This window comes from Zootoca vivipara, chromosome 7 (assembly GCF_965207765.1).
Source record: "Zootoca vivipara chromosome 7, rZooViv2.hap1.1, whole genome shotgun sequence".
Lineage (NCBI taxonomy): Eukaryota > Metazoa > Chordata > Lepidosauria > Squamata > Lacertidae > Zootoca > Zootoca vivipara.
The window spans coordinates 90,380,724-90,400,504 of record NC_142590.1 but is presented as its reverse complement, the minus strand read 5'-3'; the positions used below and the strand labels follow the sequence as shown (position 1 = coordinate 90,400,504).

The 19,781-nt window shown below is 44.9% G+C and overlaps 1 protein-coding gene across 1 annotated transcript; it reads right to left on the bottom strand.

Annotated features, from left to right (window-relative positions):
* Positions 1–2,137: 2,137 nt before the first annotated feature.
* ARFRP1 (ARF related protein 1) lies at positions 2,138–19,666 on the bottom strand. The gene is made up of 8 exons (XM_035123293.3): positions 19,602–19,666; positions 16,032–16,131; positions 14,714–14,801; positions 13,813–13,895; positions 12,106–12,187; positions 10,319–10,389; positions 4,326–4,426; positions 2,138–3,127 (listed from the first exon to the last, which is right to left on the bottom strand). The coding sequence occupies exons 2-8, from the start codon at positions 16,122–16,124 to the stop codon at positions 3,040–3,042; spliced, it is 606 nt and encodes a 201-aa protein (XP_034979184.1). The 5' UTR covers positions 16,125–16,131; positions 19,602–19,666; the 3' UTR covers positions 2,138–3,039.
* Positions 19,667–19,781: the final 115 nt, after the last annotated feature.

The window sequence follows — 19,781 nt, the reverse complement described above, 5'->3', positions numbered from 1 at the left end:
ATTTGGATTTATACATTTTTGCCATTTTACTTGGTGTTAGATACCAATGATATATCATTTTCATATAATTTTCTTTTAGACCATAACATGCTGTAAATTTTATACCCATATTATACAATCGTTCCCATGCCTCCATGTTTATATTATGACCAATATCTATTACCCAATGTATCACTGATGATTTTACTTGCTCATCCTTTGTCTTCCATTCCAGGAATATTTTAGACATTTTAGACAGCACTTTTACATTACATTCCTGCATCATCTTCTCTTGGGAGCACATAGAATGCTTTCCATCGCCAAGAGCTATTCCTCTCCTGGGCCCTGATCTCACCAATGACTTTCTTTCCCGTCTTGTTCTCCACCAACCTCTTCCCTTACTAAGAATAAATTCCAAAGGTATTTTAAAAGTCAAAACTTGGCAGGGTTTTCAACTATGCATAATTTTCATTAGAGAAAGAAGGGTGTGTAGCGTTGCTGGTAAACCTTACTCAGCCAGTTTCGAGAGAAATCTCGATGAAGAAAAAAAAACAAACTCCTTGCTGCACACCCTCTTCTCACAATCCAGGTCGAAGTCACTCAATTTGGGCTTCTTGCAATACTATAATACTAGAGGAGGGAGAAAGGTTGTAGAGGAGCGAGGAAGGTTGTTTTCTGCTGCTCCAGAGAAGCGGACACGGAGCAATGGATTCAAACTACAAGAAAGAAGATTCCACCTAAACATTAGGAAGAACTTCCTGACAGTAAGAGCTGTTTGGCAGTGGAATTTGCTACCAAGGAGTGTGGTGGAGTCTCCTTCTTTGGAGGTCTTTAAGCAGAGGCTTGACAGGCATATGTCAAGAATGCTTTGATGGTGTTTCCTGCTCGGCAGGGGGTTGGACTGGATGGCCCTTGTGGTCTCTTCCAACTCTACGATTCTATAAAAATGAGGCTCTCTGCAGAACCAAGCCTGGCAAGAAACACTCTTTGTGTTCTAAACATGAATGCTTGTACAAATTGGAACAGCATATATGCTTCAGAGTAGGGTTCAAAAATAGTAAGGTTGAGTCTGAACTGGTTTCAACATCTCATGAGAGGAATATTTATAAAAATATGAATGACACCGTATCCAAATCAGTAATTTGGATCTGAGCAAATAGAATGATGGCAGATGCTTCTTGGATCACCTGGAAAACGTAGCCCACAGCTGACAAAACAGGAGAAGCAGAGAGAGGTCACCGACAGCAGCTTTCCAGCTCAGTAACATCACCAGCTCTGCTGAAGACAAAGCTCTTCCTGCTGCCAGCTATCACATCAGGTTACAGCAGGGATAAAAACCAAAGGAAGCAAGCACTCTGTTGCAGCAGAGACCACCAACTCCTTGGCCCCACCTCTCCTTGAACTCATCCACCCCAGCTGCTTATTAAAGAGCTGGCAATCAGGAGGTTAAACCTGAGTTTGCTTCTTTCCTCTTCCTCCCCAACCCATTTTCCTTGTGTGCGGTGTTTTTTGAAATTTTTATTATTGTTGTTGTAAGCCTGAAGGCAAGGACTTATCTTGTTTGTATTGATATGTAAGCTGCCCTGGGAGCTGTTTCTTTTTGGAAGAAGAGCAGGATAAGGACAATTTAAACACACTTTATTTATAAGGTAACTTCTAGACCCCCCCCTCTCCCTACATCATCTGATGCTCTCAGGGTGGGTTGCAGCAGAGTAAAGCCACAATTTATGACAGCAGATATAGCATTTGGGTGGGTGGGTGGGAGAGGAACAGTCGGAGCTACAATCACAGCTCCTCATTTGCAGACATGATGGAATTTCTTCCCTGCCCCACTCAAAAAGCCTGGACAAATGGACAGGTTCCACCTGACCACAAAATGATGGCAACACTGGCATCAGCCGTGCCTCTGGGGCAGCCTAAGCCAAGCTAGCACCGTCCAGGTGCTTCACACTGACTAAGGCTTCTATCAGGCCGAGCCAGCTTGGCAAAAGCTGCCCTAGAGAGAGGGCATTTCAGAGGCCATTTGCATCACGAATGAACAATCTAGGTAAAGCAGGAGTCAGAAGCTGCAAAGGTTGGGGTGAGCAACTTTCATTCGTAAGAAGGGATACTTGACCAGCTCTGCCAGAGAGAGATAGCCATGAATTCTGCAAAGTTGTACAGAGGAATATGAAACTTTTATTGAAACAACAACCCTTGGACCCCCGGGAAATGCAAAGAGGATCTCAATGCCAGCCAGATACAGAAGAATCACAATTTTCTTCATTTAACTGAGACAAGAGACAAAATGTCTTCCGAAGGGGCAGCTTCCCTCTAGCAAAGACCACTGTGGGAACACAACATCACAGGGCAGGCTTTGGCTTTTGGTCTCTGCAACGCTGCAGAGCAAATCAGCAAAACCAACTGGAAATATAAGACACAAAAAATATATCAATTTTGACCCTACACAGCAGTTTCAGCCAAGCTGGTGCCCTTCAGATATTGTGGACCACAACTCCCCGTTAGCCCCAGCGATGCCACAGTCCCACCTTAGGATTTGTGACATGTTCTCTTTGTTACAAAGGAACCGTCATCTCCCGTGCCAATCCCCTCTTTGTCTTACAAACACCCTTGGGGGCCTCTGCCGTCAATGCAATTCTGGATTTTGGAGGGCAACTTCCAACAGCAAATAGGGATTTGAGTCCCTGCCTCCCCCCCCCCCAATCAAATCCAAACACCGATTTGCATCCGATTAGCCATCGCAAGGACCTTCAGTCAATTCCACAGGTTAAAGCGACACAGAAGGAGCTCAAGGCTTGTGCTCTTACAATGCGCAGGTGCACAAGCACAGCCGGTGATGGCCACACCCCTTAAGAGCTCAGGGTAAAGACTTCAGTCTGACTTCTCACATCAAGGAGTTCTCTTGTGAGCCACCAAAAGAGGACATTCGTGCCTTGAGCCCAGGCCAGATCTCTTTGGGGGGTGGGAGAGAGAGGGTGGGGAGGGAGAAAGAAAGAAAGAGAAAGAGCAGTGAGTCCATGCGGGACATAGGTGCCCAGTGCTCAGTTCCTCAGTGGTCCTTTACGTGATGTCCTTCTGCCTGGGGGGGCGATGGATATTCCTCACCACGCACTTCACCATCCATTCGATCCCTTCGTTCACCCCTTTCCTGAGGACACACACAAAAAGAGCAGGTTCACGCCTTATCATCGCCATCTTTGCAGTGTTCCTTCTGCCCTCAGAAATCCTTCCTATCACCCTCTAGGCAGTGAGGACAAACCTTTTGATGCTACCACCCCCTCGGTTCCATAAACTCATCTCCCCTCACCCTATAAAAAAACATTACTCAGAATAGCAGTTTGCATGACCCCCTAAGGAAGATGACAACACTTTAAAGTTCAAAACAGTAACAACTCATCGCATATTTATTAAAAATCCAATTAAAATTATTTAGTTTTATTCATTTAACAGTAAAACCAAAACCAGTAAACTTGGTACCAGCTTTTCAAAGTCTGGTTGTCATTTACACTTCCCGCACTCCCCTAGAGGAAACCCCCCAAGTACCTCCCAATTTGGGAATCATGGGTCTAGGGTCTCCCCATAGCCCCTTCCCTTTCCCATCTCCTGCTGTCTACATCTATGTGGTGGGAGGGTGCATTTTGAGAGCAAACATGCTATATAAATTCTAATAATAATAATAATAATAATAATAATAATAATAATAATAGGATAACATCACACAGGGGCGCCTGATGCTCCAGGTCATGCAACTTAAAAGGTTGCATAACACAGGCTGGGTCATTTTTATACGAGGTCACCTTGCTGGGTAGCCACAGGTGACCAGGAAGTCAGTGCAGGTGAGGGCATGAGTGGGTGAAGGAGTCCAGGTTTCCCTCTTCCTTCCCTGCCAGCCCTCTAGGTTTCCATTGTGAGCCATGGAGGAAGGGAGGCTTCATATTCCGCAACTAGGACAGAAACACAGCAGGCTGGTGGCGAAGGAGATGGAACCCTGATGGTGCGTCAGTGCTGGCTTTCCCTTCTCTGCAGCCAGCACACAAATACAGACTAGTCAGTATTTTTGTGGGCTTCCCACTTTTGTGGGTGGCGCTGTGGGTTAAACCACAGAGCCTAGGGCTTGCCGATCAGAAGGTCGGTGGTTCAAATCCCCGCGACTGGGTGAGCTCCTGTTGCTCGGTCCCAGCTCCTGCCAACCTATCAGTTTGAAAGCACGTCAAAGTGCAAGTAGATAAATAGGTACTGCTCCGGCAGGAAGGTAAACGGCGTTTCCGTGTGCTGCTCTGGTCCGCCATAAGCGGCTTTGTCATGCTGGCCACATGACCCGGAAGCTGTATGCTGGCTCCACTTACCCTGTCAGAGCAGAGCAGCCTTGGGTCAGGCAGTCTCTCTTCCCAATTTTGTTGATGCAGTCGCTAAAAGCCGTTTTGATGTCAGGGATCGACAGGCAGCTCTGCAGGAGAAAACGAGGGAGCAACTGTCAAGAGATTTGTCCTCTTACAAAGCACCTCCTTTGCTCACCTACAGCGTGTCTCCCTGGAATTGTAAGCCAGGGCAAGATATATTGGATCAGCTTATGCACCGAGCCAAACTCTAAAGACCCTGAAAATCATCTAGCCCAGACTCACTGCCAGACGCAAGCTGCAGAGAGAATTGTGCAACTCGACTTTACTCAGAAGCCTAGCCAAAGCATGAGTCTGCTCATATTTAGGAAGCAATGCAATGCTAAGCTGAGCCCCTTTTAGTCATTAAGGCTATTCTCTGCAGAAACAAGGACATCTGTAAACAAATGTACACGGGGCGCCAGAGCGCCATGCAACTGGGAACTCTGCTTTTTCAGGTTTCCTAATAGCCTAGAACCCTGTCACTGCACATTGCAAACGTGTGCGCCAACTTTTTATTTTTAATGCATATTTTATTTTGGCAAATACCTTAAGATGGGAAAAAACGAAACAATGTCAGCTGTCTTTAACAATAAAAATGTTCCATTGACCCCGAGTTCAAAGTATAGTTTAAAAGACACAGTCCGTATGTTTAAACAGGGATCCAAACGAAACTGATGATTTTAAGCTATAAGTGCAAACGCCAAGTTAAGTTTTCAAAATGCTGCCCAGACGTTATTTCTGCCCTCCTTACAGCAATTCTCACAGTGTTTTATTTGGGCAGGCTCTTGATGGCTGTAGTTAAGCTGCCAGAGATATTACAGGTATCGGTGTCAAACTTTATTTCGGTCACAGACCAGCACAAGATAAAACATGCGGATAAACGGAACACGTAAGACTCAAAACAGGTAAGGGATAAAACCTAGTAATTAAAAGTATCATGCTTTCTTTTGTTCACTTTTAAAAAATGTGTCTGAATTGTACCATCCCACACTTAAACCGCAGCTGCTGGGAGACAAACAGGGATTTACGATTAAGTGGCAAATCTGACATATATTACTAGAGTTGAGCAATAGATAAGGAAATACGAGTAAGATAATAATTAACAATAATAGTAGTAGTAAAATTTATTATTTATACCCCGCTCATCTGGCTGGGTTTCCCCAGCCATTCTGGGCGGCTTCCAACAAAATATTAAAATATAATAGTCAAATATTAAAAGCTTCCCTAAACAGGGCTGCCTTCAGATGTCTTCTAAAAGATGTTTTAAAAGAAACCTCCTCAGCTGTTGTCAGATTGCTGGGATGATAAAGAAGAAGAATGGTCCACATCTGCGCAAAGCTGTGTACCTGCTTGGCCATGTAGGTTAAGTCATTTGTGTTTAAGTGCAATGTCATCAAGGAAAATTCAAAAGTTCCAAAACAGAAGGAAGAGGTCCATGAAGCAATAATTACTGAGAGGGATTTGTACCGAAGGACCTCCAGCGAACTGCCTTAGGACAGAGATAGCTAAGTCCCCTGGGTATTCAGTTAGGACGACATAATAAACATAACGAAGAGAGCAGCCGCCATGCATTCATGGAAGAAAGCAGTGTCTGGAAGAGGCTCAGGAACCAAGACAAAAACCCAGCAGATGGGTTTTGGTGAGATATTTTCCTGAGATTTTGATTGCTCATGGAAAATGCAAAGCACTTTTGCCATTCCTTCATATACACTCTCGGTCTAGCCTAAGCCATCTCGCTGCAACTCGGTGAGGCGGATTGGGTGGAGAGGGCCCAGAGCTGGGGTTTGGGTCTGGCTCTAGGGGCAAACGAGACACCATTTACCAGTACTGTGGCAGAAACTGCTATGGGCTACAGTACAGCTCTACTCATGCTGCCTCTGGAGCCACAGAATTAGTTAATTAACTGCATGTTTGCCCCACCTGCATGCTTCCCCCCTCCCCATTTTATCCTCACCACAACCCTGTGAGGTAGCTCAGGCTGAGATACATTGGCTGATCACTCAGTGAGCTTCATGGTTGAGTGGGGATTTGAATCCTAGTCTCCCAGGTCCTAGTCTCACACTCTAACCACTACATAACACTGCCATCACGAGTAGCAGCCACTGGTGTACTACTCTTTCTCCACAAATCTATCCAATTCCTTTTTAAAGCCTTCCAAGGCCGCAGCCATTGCCAGATTTTATGGAACAATGTTGACAGCAATTAGGAATAAGCCAAAACAATTAATTAGCAGGAAATGGGAATATGTAGAGGATTATTTTAAGAAAAAGGATATTAGAACGGAGCTAAAGATCTGTTTACTTTGAAGCAGCGCGGGGAATAATAGAGAAATGTAATTGGATGGGGGAGAATCGTATGTTAGGGCTGATTTGTAAGGATTAACAACGCAAGTAGTAGGAGTAAGTTATAGCTAAGTGGTGTGGGCAAGTTTGGAAGTTAATTTTTTATGTAATAATAGAGTGGTAAGATTGTAAATGTAAATTTGATTCGTGTAAAATTTTGAAATGTGATTTTATGGCAATAGAGGAATGGTTGTTTGTCTTTTGCTGTAATGTTTCTTTTAAATGTTTCAATAAAGTCTTTTTTAACACACACACACACAAAAAAAGATTTTATGGAACAATGTTGTTTTCCATTAAAAAGGTGCAGAGATGATGGGGGTCAGACAGATCTCCTGAGGCAGGGAGTTCCGAAGTCTGGGGGCACCTCCCTGGCAGTGCATCCAATAACTACAGAATACAGAGCAGCACCTCCATGTGAACAATAGGTATATGGATACTAAAAAGCTTGGCTTTTTTAAAAAGTCAGAACCAGAACTCTGAACGCCAAAGGAGACCGGATAGGCTCCTGTGTCCATCTCTTAAGTCTCTGTGTGTCATTGCAGATATCATCTTTGTAGTGTTTGTGTGCTTGAGGGGCAGGAGGCGGGGTTGACACAGAATGCTTGGAACTAAGTCTAAAACATTCCTTCCCGTAAAAGCCTCCAGGTCATCTAAGGACAAAGGGATGGGAACACTTAGCTAATGGAGCAGCATGACGTTATAACAATAAGTACACAAGAGCACAAAGGTGTCCCTGTAAAAGAACCAGCATGCTGCATTTTAGACGTCGCACAATCCTCAGGAAACACGCCAATGAAACCTTTCCCAGACAGATCCATTAACACAGTCAGTTGTGTGCCTGTGGGTTTCTGGACTCAACAGCACTAAATCTCTAAGCTTGGAAAGTTGTTTGTCCATCTGTTCTCTGTACATTCAGTCAACTCTTAATATATAGTCAGCAAACTTTGCATGATGCGGATCCTGAGATCGAGGAGCAGGTCTAGGTCTATGTTTTGCTCCGATGAGACACCATTTTGAACCAAGATAGCAGATGGAACCTTCCAAAGGAGATGAGCACGTCATTTACAGCATCCTTATCTGCCTGGGGGAACTGTCTTCAGAGGAGGTCCTGGCACTCCCCAAAGCAACTGTTACAGAGGAGTAGGCTTGTCAATTGTTATTGACTGGCTGGACGAAGGGGAGTGGTGGGAGGCAGCAGCTGGGGAACCCCCAATGGAAGAAGGCTCAGAGCCAGGGGATTAGTGGTGGTGGGACGACATTGAGCAGTCACAGGGAGAAGAGGGAGTGGACTAGGAGGAGGAAGTGTCGGAAGCTGAAAAGGTAATAGGATATAGTGAACAGGAGGAGCCTATGCCAAAGGGTAGTCTAGACCAGGCATCCCCAGACTACGGCCTGTGGGCTGGATACGAAGGACCAATTTATCTGGCCAGCAGCAACCGCCACCCGCTCTTACCGGCACGGCTGCCCACTTCCGGTTGCCGGAGCACCGGAAATAGTTTACGCGCATTGCGCAAACGTCATTTCCGGCGCACTTCCAGGTCGGAGGAGGCCCATGCACACAAGCTATTTCCGGTGCTCTGGCGACCCGGAAGTGTGCTGGAAATAGTGTGTGTGCACTTCGGGAACCGGCACGAAGCGCGGTAAGTTTGGGGACCCCTGGTCTGGACCATGGGTAGGCAAACTAATGCCCGGGGGCCAGATCCGTCCCAATCAGGCTTAGCAATTTGGCTGGCACCCCATTGGAAACAGAGATCACTGTGCAAGTCTGTTTGCTGGTGGGAGGGCACATGCTAGTCTGGCACATTCCACAGATGCCGGATTTCATCCCTGGCAAGCACTCATTGCAACACTTTCGCCAATTCATTACAAAAGCGTGCGTAACGTAAACCGGAGTGGAACATTTGACGCAAGCACAAAAGAATGCATAAGCATGACCCAGGCTTTGTTTAATTTTCACTTCCACACTCCAGACTGTGCAAAGCACCTTCTTTGGGCAGCACCCACCTAGTCCTGCTACTGAGTCAAGCTACAACCTTTAGACAAAAGGCATTTGGAAAGTGGAATGCCAGAAAAAAATTGGTGCCAGAAATGTAGCATTTCCTTTGTATGTATGTCAGTAATTGTCACCAGCCTTCTGAGAGGAAATTCCAAAAAGGGTTTGTTCCGTCTGCCAAAGCTGCTGAGAATCTTTGAGCTAAGGTGAATAAGGAGACTGCTGTTCCTTATTTCGAGGATAGATGCTTTTCATCCCGGAGCTTCCGATGTGCATAAACTTCTATATGCATAAAACTTTCTGCAGGGGAACTCTGAAGACCTTCTATATGCATAAAAGTTTCTGCAGGGGAACTCTGAAGACCTTTAGTTGCCACATTAAATTGGGTGACATGTTTATTTGGTTTAAACTCTTGTGGATTGCAAACCACCAAGTGCTTGAAGTCAGAGTCACGGCTGGATTACTGTGCGCATCCTCCTGCAAAAATTATGTGTGCACATGTTCACAGAATCAGATAGGACATTCAAGGTGCAGAGTTTAACGGTACTGTAGGGTCTATCCCATTTTCAATGAGTGACTGGCTCCCCCTAGAGGACAGCATGGGGGTACTGCAGCTGTTGGGATTGAATAAAGCTACTACAGTATGCCAATCTTCTCCCAACCTTCCAGATGCTTCCCCCAACCTTCAGTAAACCTTCAGGTATCAGCAGTAAACTGATACCTATGTCACCAAAAACACACTTGTCAGGCAAACATGTACAATCCCAGCACACCAACTCCTTTCCATGGAAGTAGGAGATAGAAAAAGCTGTATTTGGCCCTACTTTCTGGAGGCAGTGGGCAAGACAGACCGGGAAACCACCTCTCCAATAAAATACATTGTTGTTTTGCACCACAGACCACCTCTCCTGGTTTGAGGTCACCTGACACAAGACCACTACAAACACCCAACAGCCACAGTTTACACAGAATGCATAGGGCAGGACAGAAATATTTCAGGTCACATTTCCCGGAGGTTACTGAAATGTGTAGCTCACAGCAGCTATGTCTGGTAACTAGAAAGTACTGTAACAGAAACAGCCAGAGAGGCACAGGCTGAGATTACTGATTACGTATCAGTGAAAAGACATATGTATCCTTATGGTTTCTGTTCCATTTTTTAGATTTCTTGCTGCCAAGTTCTTACGCCATTCTATTCCCCCTTATTGTTGCTTTTACATTTTAGCTGTGCTCAAATTTGCTAGCTACTTTAGAAAGCAACAGAAAAGTACTAACAGAAAAGAAATACTAATGAGAAATTTTAAAATGCCACTACTGTAACTGGGAACGCTCCAATACTTTGGTGGCTCCAATACTTTGGCCACCTCATGAGAAGAGAAGAATCCTTGGAAAAGACCTTGATGTTGGGAAAGATGGAGGGCACTAGGAGAAGGGGACGACAGAGGACGAGATGGTTGGACAGTGTTCTCGAAGCTACCAACACGAGTTTGACCAAACTGCGGGAGGCAGTGGAAGACAGGAGTGCCTGGCGTGCTATGGTCCATGGGGGTCACGAAGAGTCGGACACGACTAAACGACTAAACAACAACAACTGGGAACGATTTTGAAACAAATAATGATCTCACCTCCACGTCTTGCTTGTTCGCCAGAACCAACAATGGAACACCTTCCAGGACTTCACTAGTTACCATCTTCTCTGTGAGGAAGATGAAAGGGAGAAGAGAACTGGGTTATATCCGTGGCGACAGCTTGTAGTCAAGGAGGAGAGCTTAACCACAAACATACATTTGGATGGCAAGTTAAGCCAAACCTTGGCTTAGCTCAGCTCAGCATGGGAGTAAAAGACCACCAGGGAGGAATAAAATGACAACAAGCTCCTCTCTGGAACAGGCCATTAACAGAGATCCTGTGTATGTCAGAATGAAAACGCTTTTGCACTGAAGACTCAGTGGCAAGAAGACATTTGTAGGGACTGAAAGAGTTAAATCGTTTAGTTGAACTGTCTTGAAGAGAAACTGCTAGGTGGAAAGAAAACAAGGCCATATTTGACAGGGTTGAAAGGGAGCAATCAAGCTATGCTACAGATAAGAAAACATTTGCAGACATCAGGAGATGGGAGAATGCAACAAATCATGTTTTAGAAGCTTCAGTGAAAATGGCAGATTATGCACTTCTGCAAAGCTGATTGTGTAAAATAGGGTAGCAACAAAGGGAAGTAAATGTGCATATAAAAATGTACAAGCTGCTAATTGGTTAGCGTTCCTGAAATAATGCTTTAAGGCTGTTCTTAAAGAGTGGGTTTGATTGTTTTACACTGCTATATCAGTACTTGTATTACATCTGAACCCTTCTTCATTGAGGTTGCCACCTTGCACATGCAAACAAATGCTTATTGATTCACTGCCTTGCTATTATTGGCCTCCAGTAAGGGAACCTAGATATTCCCCTACACATTTATATCACATTTTTGATCCAATTGTCTGCAACTAAACTGTAGCCTATGCTCAGCTGAGGGGAACATCTAGAGTAAAAAAGTTAAACAAGGGGTTCCAGGAAAACTAGCGACTCTGGGAGTTTGCATGCTGTTTCGGCTCTCTGGGAATCCTGCTGCAGATTCTCTCCCCCTCCCCACTATTTTTCATAAAACTGCTGTTAAACAAGTATACCGTTTTATAGTTTCATCAGAAATGAGTAGATAATAACTGAAGTTATTAGACTGTCTTGTTTCACAGGGGGTAAGTTGTGGAATTTATTGTTGGGTTGACTGCTGCTGGGAAGAAGTCAACATAGTGCCAAGCAGACTGGTCTATCAGCACAAGTATTTCTGCTTGTGTCATGGAACAATCTGCCCTCTCCTTCCCCCACATGCTGCTCTAGGTGTTTTCCCACCCCAAGAGCCAATTTTGGGAAGCATGTGCAAGGGAGCAAGTCCTGTTGCAACACAGAAGTCTTTGTGTGGGGTGGTGGGGCTTGCTAGCTGAATCCTACCCTTTGAATTTTATTTATATAACTGCTTTAGGTTTTTGTATTGTACAAATATTACACTATGTGTTTATTAGTTATTTATTACGTGTATTGTAAAGAGCCAGTGACCTTTTGATGAATGGCAATATATACAGATATCTTAAATACTGTAAATAAATGATGGAGAGTCTGCTTATTTGGAAAGCTATGTTGAAAAGGCCAATCATGTAACCAGCTGGCTGCACTGACCTTTAAAATGACGTTGTGCTGCAAGAAGAAAGAGAGAGAGAACACATATCTTTGCTTGGACATCTCTGGACTCAATTGGGGCATTCAACTTTTGCTTTGCAGTTGGCAAAGTCACAGGAATACACTGCTTGTTTCAAGCTGTTTTATGTCCCTCCCACCCTGCACAGATGAATTCCAGGAAAGCGCCCCGCATGCTCACCGAAAGCTCGTTTTGATTCCGAAAGCCTTTCTTCATCGGTGGAGTCGATAATATAGATGACGCCATGGGACTCTGCATAATACTGAAAGCACAACATAGGAGCTAAACAAAGTTGTTCTCCTGATGTATTTCATGGGACTGCAGGGTCAGAAGAAACTAAACCCTCATCCTGCCCAGCTGCTTGTCACTCACAGTTGCCTGCACAATTAACTCCCTGCAAATTAGCAAGCACAGAGTCCTTTCAGAACGCTCTGCGCTACAAGCAGAAGCCAAAGGAGCGCACTAAAGCCCCAGGGTCATATGCCAAAAGAGTGCAACCAAGTGTGTAGCTATAAATGGCTCACAGAAAGAAAACTAGCTGCACATAACAAGCAGATGTTAAATTCCCAGGATTAAACAGTCTATATACAGTCTGTTAAACAAAAATATACATACATACATACATACATACATACATACATACATACATACATACATACCAATGAACACCAACAAGGCTATTGACTCTTTTCAGAGCAAAAACATAAAGCTCTCCTGGGTCATTAAAACAAACCATGGGGACAGTAAAACATTGCTTTTATTAGAAAAAAAAAGCAACATTACATTTTCAATACTTGATAGCCTGGATAAAAGCTATTTATTGTTCTCGCAAAGCTCTTGTCTGATGGTCCCAATACACTTTGGGTTGAGTCCAGACTTTGTGGATCTTCATTCCCCATTAAATCAAAAGTCAAGTCATGATTAACTTGTCCTATTGGACAAACTAAGTTTATATTTTGGTATGAGCTTTCGTGTGCATGCACACTTCTTCAGATACACTAGAAACAGAAGTGTCAGATGGCATACACAATGTTGATGGCATACACAATGTTAGAAGATGAGCAATTAAATAGTCCTGAGATGGTATGTTGGATGTTGTTGGGGCCAGTAATGATGTTGTCCGGGTGTATGTGGTGTATGCCATCAAATGCCAACGGTGCCCTTCAGCTCTCTATATTGGACAAACAGGCCAAACCCTACGCCAAAGGATAAATGGACATAAATCTGACATCAGGAACCATAAGACTGAAAAACCAGTAGGAGAACACTTCAATCTCCCAGGACATTCTATACAAGATCTCAAAGCAGCTGTTTTATTACAGAGAAATTTCAGGAACAGACTGGAAAGGGAAGTTGCTGAATTGGAAATCATTACCAAGCTTAAAACCATGGAAGCACCTGGGATGAATAGAGATATCGGATTCTTATCTCATTATGCATGATCAAGCTTTCTTTAGCACCTCAGCCCAGGACTAATTGCAGCCATCAGCAGCCATTAACACCCATCTACAGGTTTACCACTCCCATCAGCCCATCTCCCATTCCCACCCACCCCCCCACCCTCTGTATATATATAGGGTCTGACACTTCTGTTTCTAGTGTATCTGAAGAAGTGTGCATGCACACGAAAGCTCATACCAAAATATAAACTTAGTTGGTCTTTAAGGTGCTACTGAAGGAATTTTTTTATTGCTTCGACTCAGACCAACACGGCTACCTACCTGTAACTTGTCCTATTGGGTTTCGGTTCAATGAACTTAGTCTGGATCCAACTCCTTGTGTGCTGCCCACACTGACTGGGAAGCGCAATTAACTCTTGCTACAAATTTCAAAGGGACCATTATTAAGATGGCAAGGCATTTCTGAACATACAACCGTCATCCCTACCTTATCCCAGAGAGATTGAAGCTCCTCTTGTCCTCCAAGATCCCAGAACATTAGCCTGGCCTTGCCCACATCTATAGTGCCAACTAGGAGACAGACAATAACCCAGGGGTCAGCAACCTTTTTCAGCCGTGGGCCGGTCCACCGTCCCTCAGACCATGTGGTGGGCCGGGCTATATTTTTGGGGGGGAAATGAACGAATTCCTCTGCCCCACAAACAACCCAGAGATGCATTTTAAATAAAAGGACACATTCTACTCATGTAAAAACACGCTGATCCCCAGACCGTCCGTGGGCCAGATTGAGAAGGCGATTGGGCCACATCCGGCCCACGAGCCTGAGGTTGCCTCCCCCTGCAATAACCCAATATGGGCCTCTTTTTTGTACAAAGAGAAATCCAAAACTCCCCCAGAGGTGATGTTTGTCAAGAACCACCACTAGAAAACTACCCAGAATCCTTCACAATATGCAGAGGTCCCTCAATGGGAGATAGAAGTTTGATTTATTTCCTGAAGAAGAGAGGTTTTGAAAACCACTGCTCCAAAGCCAATGAAAAACACTTGAAACCTGAAGCAGGAATAGGGGGCAAGCAATGAGGGAGAGTTGACAGTGCCCACAATGAATTCTTTTTTCTTTTTCTTTTGTTAAAGTGCAGAGTCATTAGTTAAATCGGATAGGCTAGAGAGAAAAGTCTGTGAATGGACAGCTGTATTCTTTTTCCCCTGGCAATCTTAAGAGAAACACTGTTATCTTCAGAATGCATATATCATGGCCTTGGATACTTCAAGCAGCTGCTTGAACTTCCTTTTTAAACTTTTCTAAATAGCTCCCCACCTCACCCTGTCAAGGTAAACTCTTACCATCTTAAGCCTTATTTTCGCTTCACCAAACTAGATTCACTTACTGTTCAAGCCTACAGTAGTTGTGATTTTGGATAAACTCATTCCTTTGTAGTTCCTGTTAAATCTTGTTTTAGTCTGTTCAAGGAAGGTCTGGAAACAATGGAAGCAGGGAAGGGAGAAGGAAAGCAGGTTGTTAAACTAAGTGCTTTCTGGGACACAGGAAAACTTTATTGTAAAACTGGAATTCCAAGATTTATAACTCTGCAATCAACCAATCAATCAATCAATCAAATCTAGCTGCTGCTAGCCAACAACCAAAAAGTCTGTGACCAAATTAGCAATCTTACGTAATCTCCACTGAAATCAGAATTTCCTTTTTATGGAATATTATGGAGGTTTAACATATAAAGCAGGAATAGAGTGGCAGGGATCCATAACCGAGAACACGGGGACAGAATAAAGCATTAGTAAGACAGAGGTGTGTAGTCTCACAACCCACCCTCACCATCATTCTGCAGCTTCACTGAGCTAAGCCATGGTTTGTCTTAAGTGTTTACAGTTTTGTCTGTAAACCATGAGCCTAGATTCAAATGGCATGCTAAGCCAAACCATGACTGAGCTCAGCGCACAGCAGAACGACCAAGGAGCAAGGCAGCCACAACTTCCTCTCCCAGAGGTTGCGCGAAGCCATTTCCACTTCAAACCAGACCAGAGTTTGGCAGTCCTTAGACACTTCAACACTGCATGAGCAGAAAGCAAGTTCATGCAATGGATCTATCATTTCCCCTCATTTCCCCCTGCATCGCCCCCCCCTGCATCCCCCCTCTTCAGGGGGGTGGTGAAACCTACAAAACATCATGGGCCATGTTGGATGGGACTGCAGTGGGTGGATGGGGAGCAATCACCCAAAATCAGGCATAACAGACTCAATCCAAGTTCAAGCAATTTCCCCCTGCCTTCCACTGCAGTCCTGTATGAAACAGTCCAGAGTGTTCAGTAGCTCTTTCTTGCCTTCTGCTCTTGGAACACTGGATTCCTTTGCTACAGGAATTCTGAGCAAACCTTTACCCAGCAAAACTCATGGAGAGGATTGAGACCCTTAATTTTATATCCGCTTGCAACAAAAATATTACTATGCAAGAAAATTACTAGAAACTCAAACTAATGAAGAGCTGGGGGGGGTTTGAACAGCTGACCTAATGATGCTAATTGTGTGCTCTATGCCTGAAGGATTTATCCTCCTAAAATTAGAATAATTCGGGATTAACTCATCTTACCTAGCACCTTGGAAATTACTATATGTTACATGAAACCAGACAAGGTAGTGAGGAAGAGGAGAGGGTCTCTTTCCTTCTCCACCAAACAAACATTGGAACACACCGTTTTACCAGCATTGTCCAGTCCGAGGATCAAGATGCAGTATTCATCCCTTCGGAACATATACTTGTAAAGCCCGGATAGCAGTGTATACATCCTGACCCTACAAGCAAAAATATCAAATATTAGATTGCTAGAAATGTGCCCTCCCCCTACAAAGCACATTACTCTCCTGACCCATCTCAGGAGGACATGACGTGAGGCTCTATGCATGCCGCCCAAACAACGTAAGAGCTACTTTTCTGCACCTTGGGGAAACATGTTCACTGATGTGAGCAGGGGCCAATCCTGCAGACTGCAGTCAAGTCAGCTGTTACCTGCCTGCTGGAAGGAAGGCAACCAGTCCGGCAGAGAGAGCACCAACTTCATGCTTACAACTACCCGGCCATTTTAACCCCCCAGTTACAGTAAGCCTCATCTGAGTACAACACCAACGTTCTTGTGGTGTAGGTAGGAAGATGTTTCAAAACCACAGTGTTGGCTAGAAAATAAAAGCACGATGAAAAAAGAACCAGCTGCAGGTGGTGCAGTTTCCCCATGAACATATATATAGCCTATTTGAAAAAGATAACATCAGCCTTCTGAACCAAGGCAGATAAGCCTGTGGTCTCTTTCTTACATGTAACTATATTTAGCATCTAGTGAAAAGAGTACATACATTCCTAGATTTGCTTTGCAAGAATTTGTATTTAATTACATACACAGAAGAAGAGGCGTTTGGATTTGATATCCCGCTTTATCCCTAAGGAGTCTCAAAGCGGCTAACAATCTCCTTTCCCTTCCTCCCCCACAACAAACAAACTCTGTGAGGTGAGTTGGGCTGAGAGACTTCAGAGAAGTGTGACTAGCCCAAGGTCACCCAGCAGCTTCATGTGGAGGCGCAGGGGAACCCGGTTCACCAGATTACAAGTCCACTGCTCTTAACCACTACACCACAGAGAAAGCCATTAAATCATTCATTATTTTAGGTGTGAGATCATTTCATGAATACAAGTAGAGTGGACCCTCAGGTTGCAAATGTGATCCGTGCGGGAGGCACGTTCGCAACCCACAGCGCTGCGTCTGCACACACGTGGGTTGCAATTCGGTGGTTCTGCGCATGCGCAAAGCGCGGTTTAGTGCTTCTGTGCATTCGCGAGCGCCGAAGCCCAGAAGTAACCCGTTTGGGTACTTCCGGGTTCGGGAAAAGCCAGAACCTGAAGCGTCTGTAACCCACGGTATGACTGTACATGATTGAGCAGTCACTGAAGTATCATGTTTGAATTACAGGTGCTGACTGCAAACTTGGAACACACAAGTTGCATTGAAAACATTTCTATAAAGTGCAAGTTGTCCACTTTCTATCACAGCCTTGAATCACTAGCTTCAAAGTAAAGGTAAAAGGTAAAGGACCCCTGGACTGTTAAGAGTAGTCAAATTTGACTATGGGTTGCAGCGCTCATCTCCGCTTTCAGGCTGAGGGAGCCAGCGTTGGTCTGCACACAGCTTTCCAGTTATGTGGCTAGCATGACTAAACCGCTTCTGGCACAACGACACACTGTGACAGAACCCAGAGTGCACAGAATTACTGTGGTAGCCGGGGGGGGGGATGTCATGCAATAAGTGAGTGAGTGTGCTTGTGAAGTGTCAGAGCAAGCAAGGAGGTATCTTTTTGCAGGCTAACTTCTGCTGAATTATTTGCAAGGCTGTTCTCTCATTTACATCACAATTGATCATCCCCTGAGGAATAGTGCCCCCAGTGCATAAAGCACTGCTAACTTATAGTCAGTCACCATGATAATACAATCCCTGAACATAATCTTGTTTTTGCAGGTACGGCAGCTGAGCCACACTGCAGGAAACATGCAGTGAAACAGGTGATCCTAAGGAGACTGGAGCTCTATATTGCCTAAACGGGAGGTTACCAGAGCACTTGCAATTGATGCGAAGCTATCTCCATCCGGGTTAAGGTCCCAGGTGGAACAAATATTTAGTGAGGTGGGACAAGGGGCTCTGCACAGCAGAGAAAGTTTCCCTGGTCCATTAAAAAGGGCTGAATTTTCAATTATGTAAAGAATTTGTCACTTAATTTAAGTGATTTATTATAGAAATGCTAATTGGATTGTCTCCCTCTAGGTTCAAGGCATATTGAAGCTTCCCACCTCTGGTCAGCTCCTCTAAGCTCAACCGCAACTTAACTTGATGCAGGACTCAGACCCAGAGTTTGTTTTCCAGCACCACAAAATGAACTGAATTCTGCATGACCATCTACCCTCACCTTTCCTCTTTATCAGCCCTGCAATACATTTTAAGACTGTAAGCTCCTTGGGGCAGGACCTCTCTCTCTCTCATATACACTTTTTATAACGAACGCTCTGTGATCTTCGGATGAATGGTGAAAAATATATTAAATAAAAATCATGGCATTGTAACAAATATGTGAAGCAGCAAAGTGGGGAATGGAGGAATTTACATTACACTTTTTACATACCGGTACTTGTACTTGTGTGATATACATAAAGATGTTGACCCAGTATGCAGTGGTCATGAAAAAGGCAAATTCTATGCTAGGAATAGGAAAAGAACTGAAAATAAAACTGCCAATATCATAATGCTGTTATACAAATTTATAGTGCAGACTTAATTGGAGTACAGTACTGTGTACAGCAGGCATCCCCAAACTGCGGCCCACCAGATGTTTTGGCCTACAACTCCCATGATCCCTAGCTAAGAGGACCAGTGGTCAGGGATGATGGGAATTGTAGTCCAAAACACCTGGAATTTGGCCGAAGTTTGGGGGTGCCTGGTGTACATCTTTGGCCCCCCTAAGCTCAGAAAGGCTATTGTTAGGTTGGAAAAGAACCAGAAAAATGATCAAGGGGATGGAGCAAAAAAAAAAAAGGTTTCAGACTTTTCAGCTTAGAAAGGTGAGCAAGAGGCAACAGGACAGAAGTTTATAAAACTATGAATGGCATGGGCACAGTGGGCAGAGAAAAAAAGGTTTTCTCCCTCTCTCCTGACACTCGAACTAGCAGGCGTCCAGGGAAGCCGTGTGGGAATGTTCAGGGCAGATTTTAAAAAGCATTTCACTAAAGTTAAACCGTGGAACTCACTCCCACAGAGGGGAGGGGGGCACAAAATTGGACGGCTTTTAAAGAGGATTAGATACAGTAAATAGCCATGATGCTCTCTGCCGCCAGGCTTCTGAGTACCAGGTGCTGGAAACCACAGGAGGGGAGAGGGCTGCTCTTGGCCTCGGATCCTGCTTGCTGGTTCCCCATAATGGGCATCTGGCCAACCACCGTGAGAACAGGAGGCTGGAACGAGAGACGGGCCACTGGCCTCATCTTGCAGAGCTCTTCTTATGTCGACAAGGAGAGGAATCTGAGCATGTGCGAAGTGTTTCCCTCTTGAATGGGCCCAAGCATGCGCAGAAGGCGCTTCCCCGCGCCCCCGTTTGAGCAATTCCAGGCAGCTCGGCTGGGGCATGAGCCCCGGCACCTCTTTCCATCCGCTGCCGCCGAAGAGTAACGGTCGACGGGGCGGGGGCGGCTCACCTGCCCAGGTGAGTCGCTGGAAGGCCGTACGACTTACCTGAGCCACCTCAGCCAAGCCGACTTCAACGGCCGTTGCTCGCCTTCCTCATTCCCCCCTCCTCTTCCTCCTCCTCCTCCTGCTGCTGCTGTGGTAAATTCCGCCCCACGCAGGGCACCCTGGGAAATGCAGTCCTCATCTCCCCCGCGCTACGCGGCGGCTTTCGAGGTGGTCTGACAG

Bases quoted from the DNA above. Each gene is read 5' to 3' on its own strand.
- ARFRP1 (XM_035123293.3), bottom strand. From the start codon at position 16,124: ATGTATACACTGCTATCCGGGCTTTACAAGTATATGTTCCGAAGGGAT. The intron at 12,188-13,812 runs GTAGGGATGACG...TTGTGCTTTCAG, and splicing joins TTCAATCTCTCTGGGATAAG to TATTATGCAGAGTCCCATGG. The intron at 3,128-4,325 runs GTAAGTGGAGCC...GTGTGTCCTCAG, and splicing joins GGCTGCTCTGCTCTGACAGG to GAAAGGGGTGAACGAAGGGA.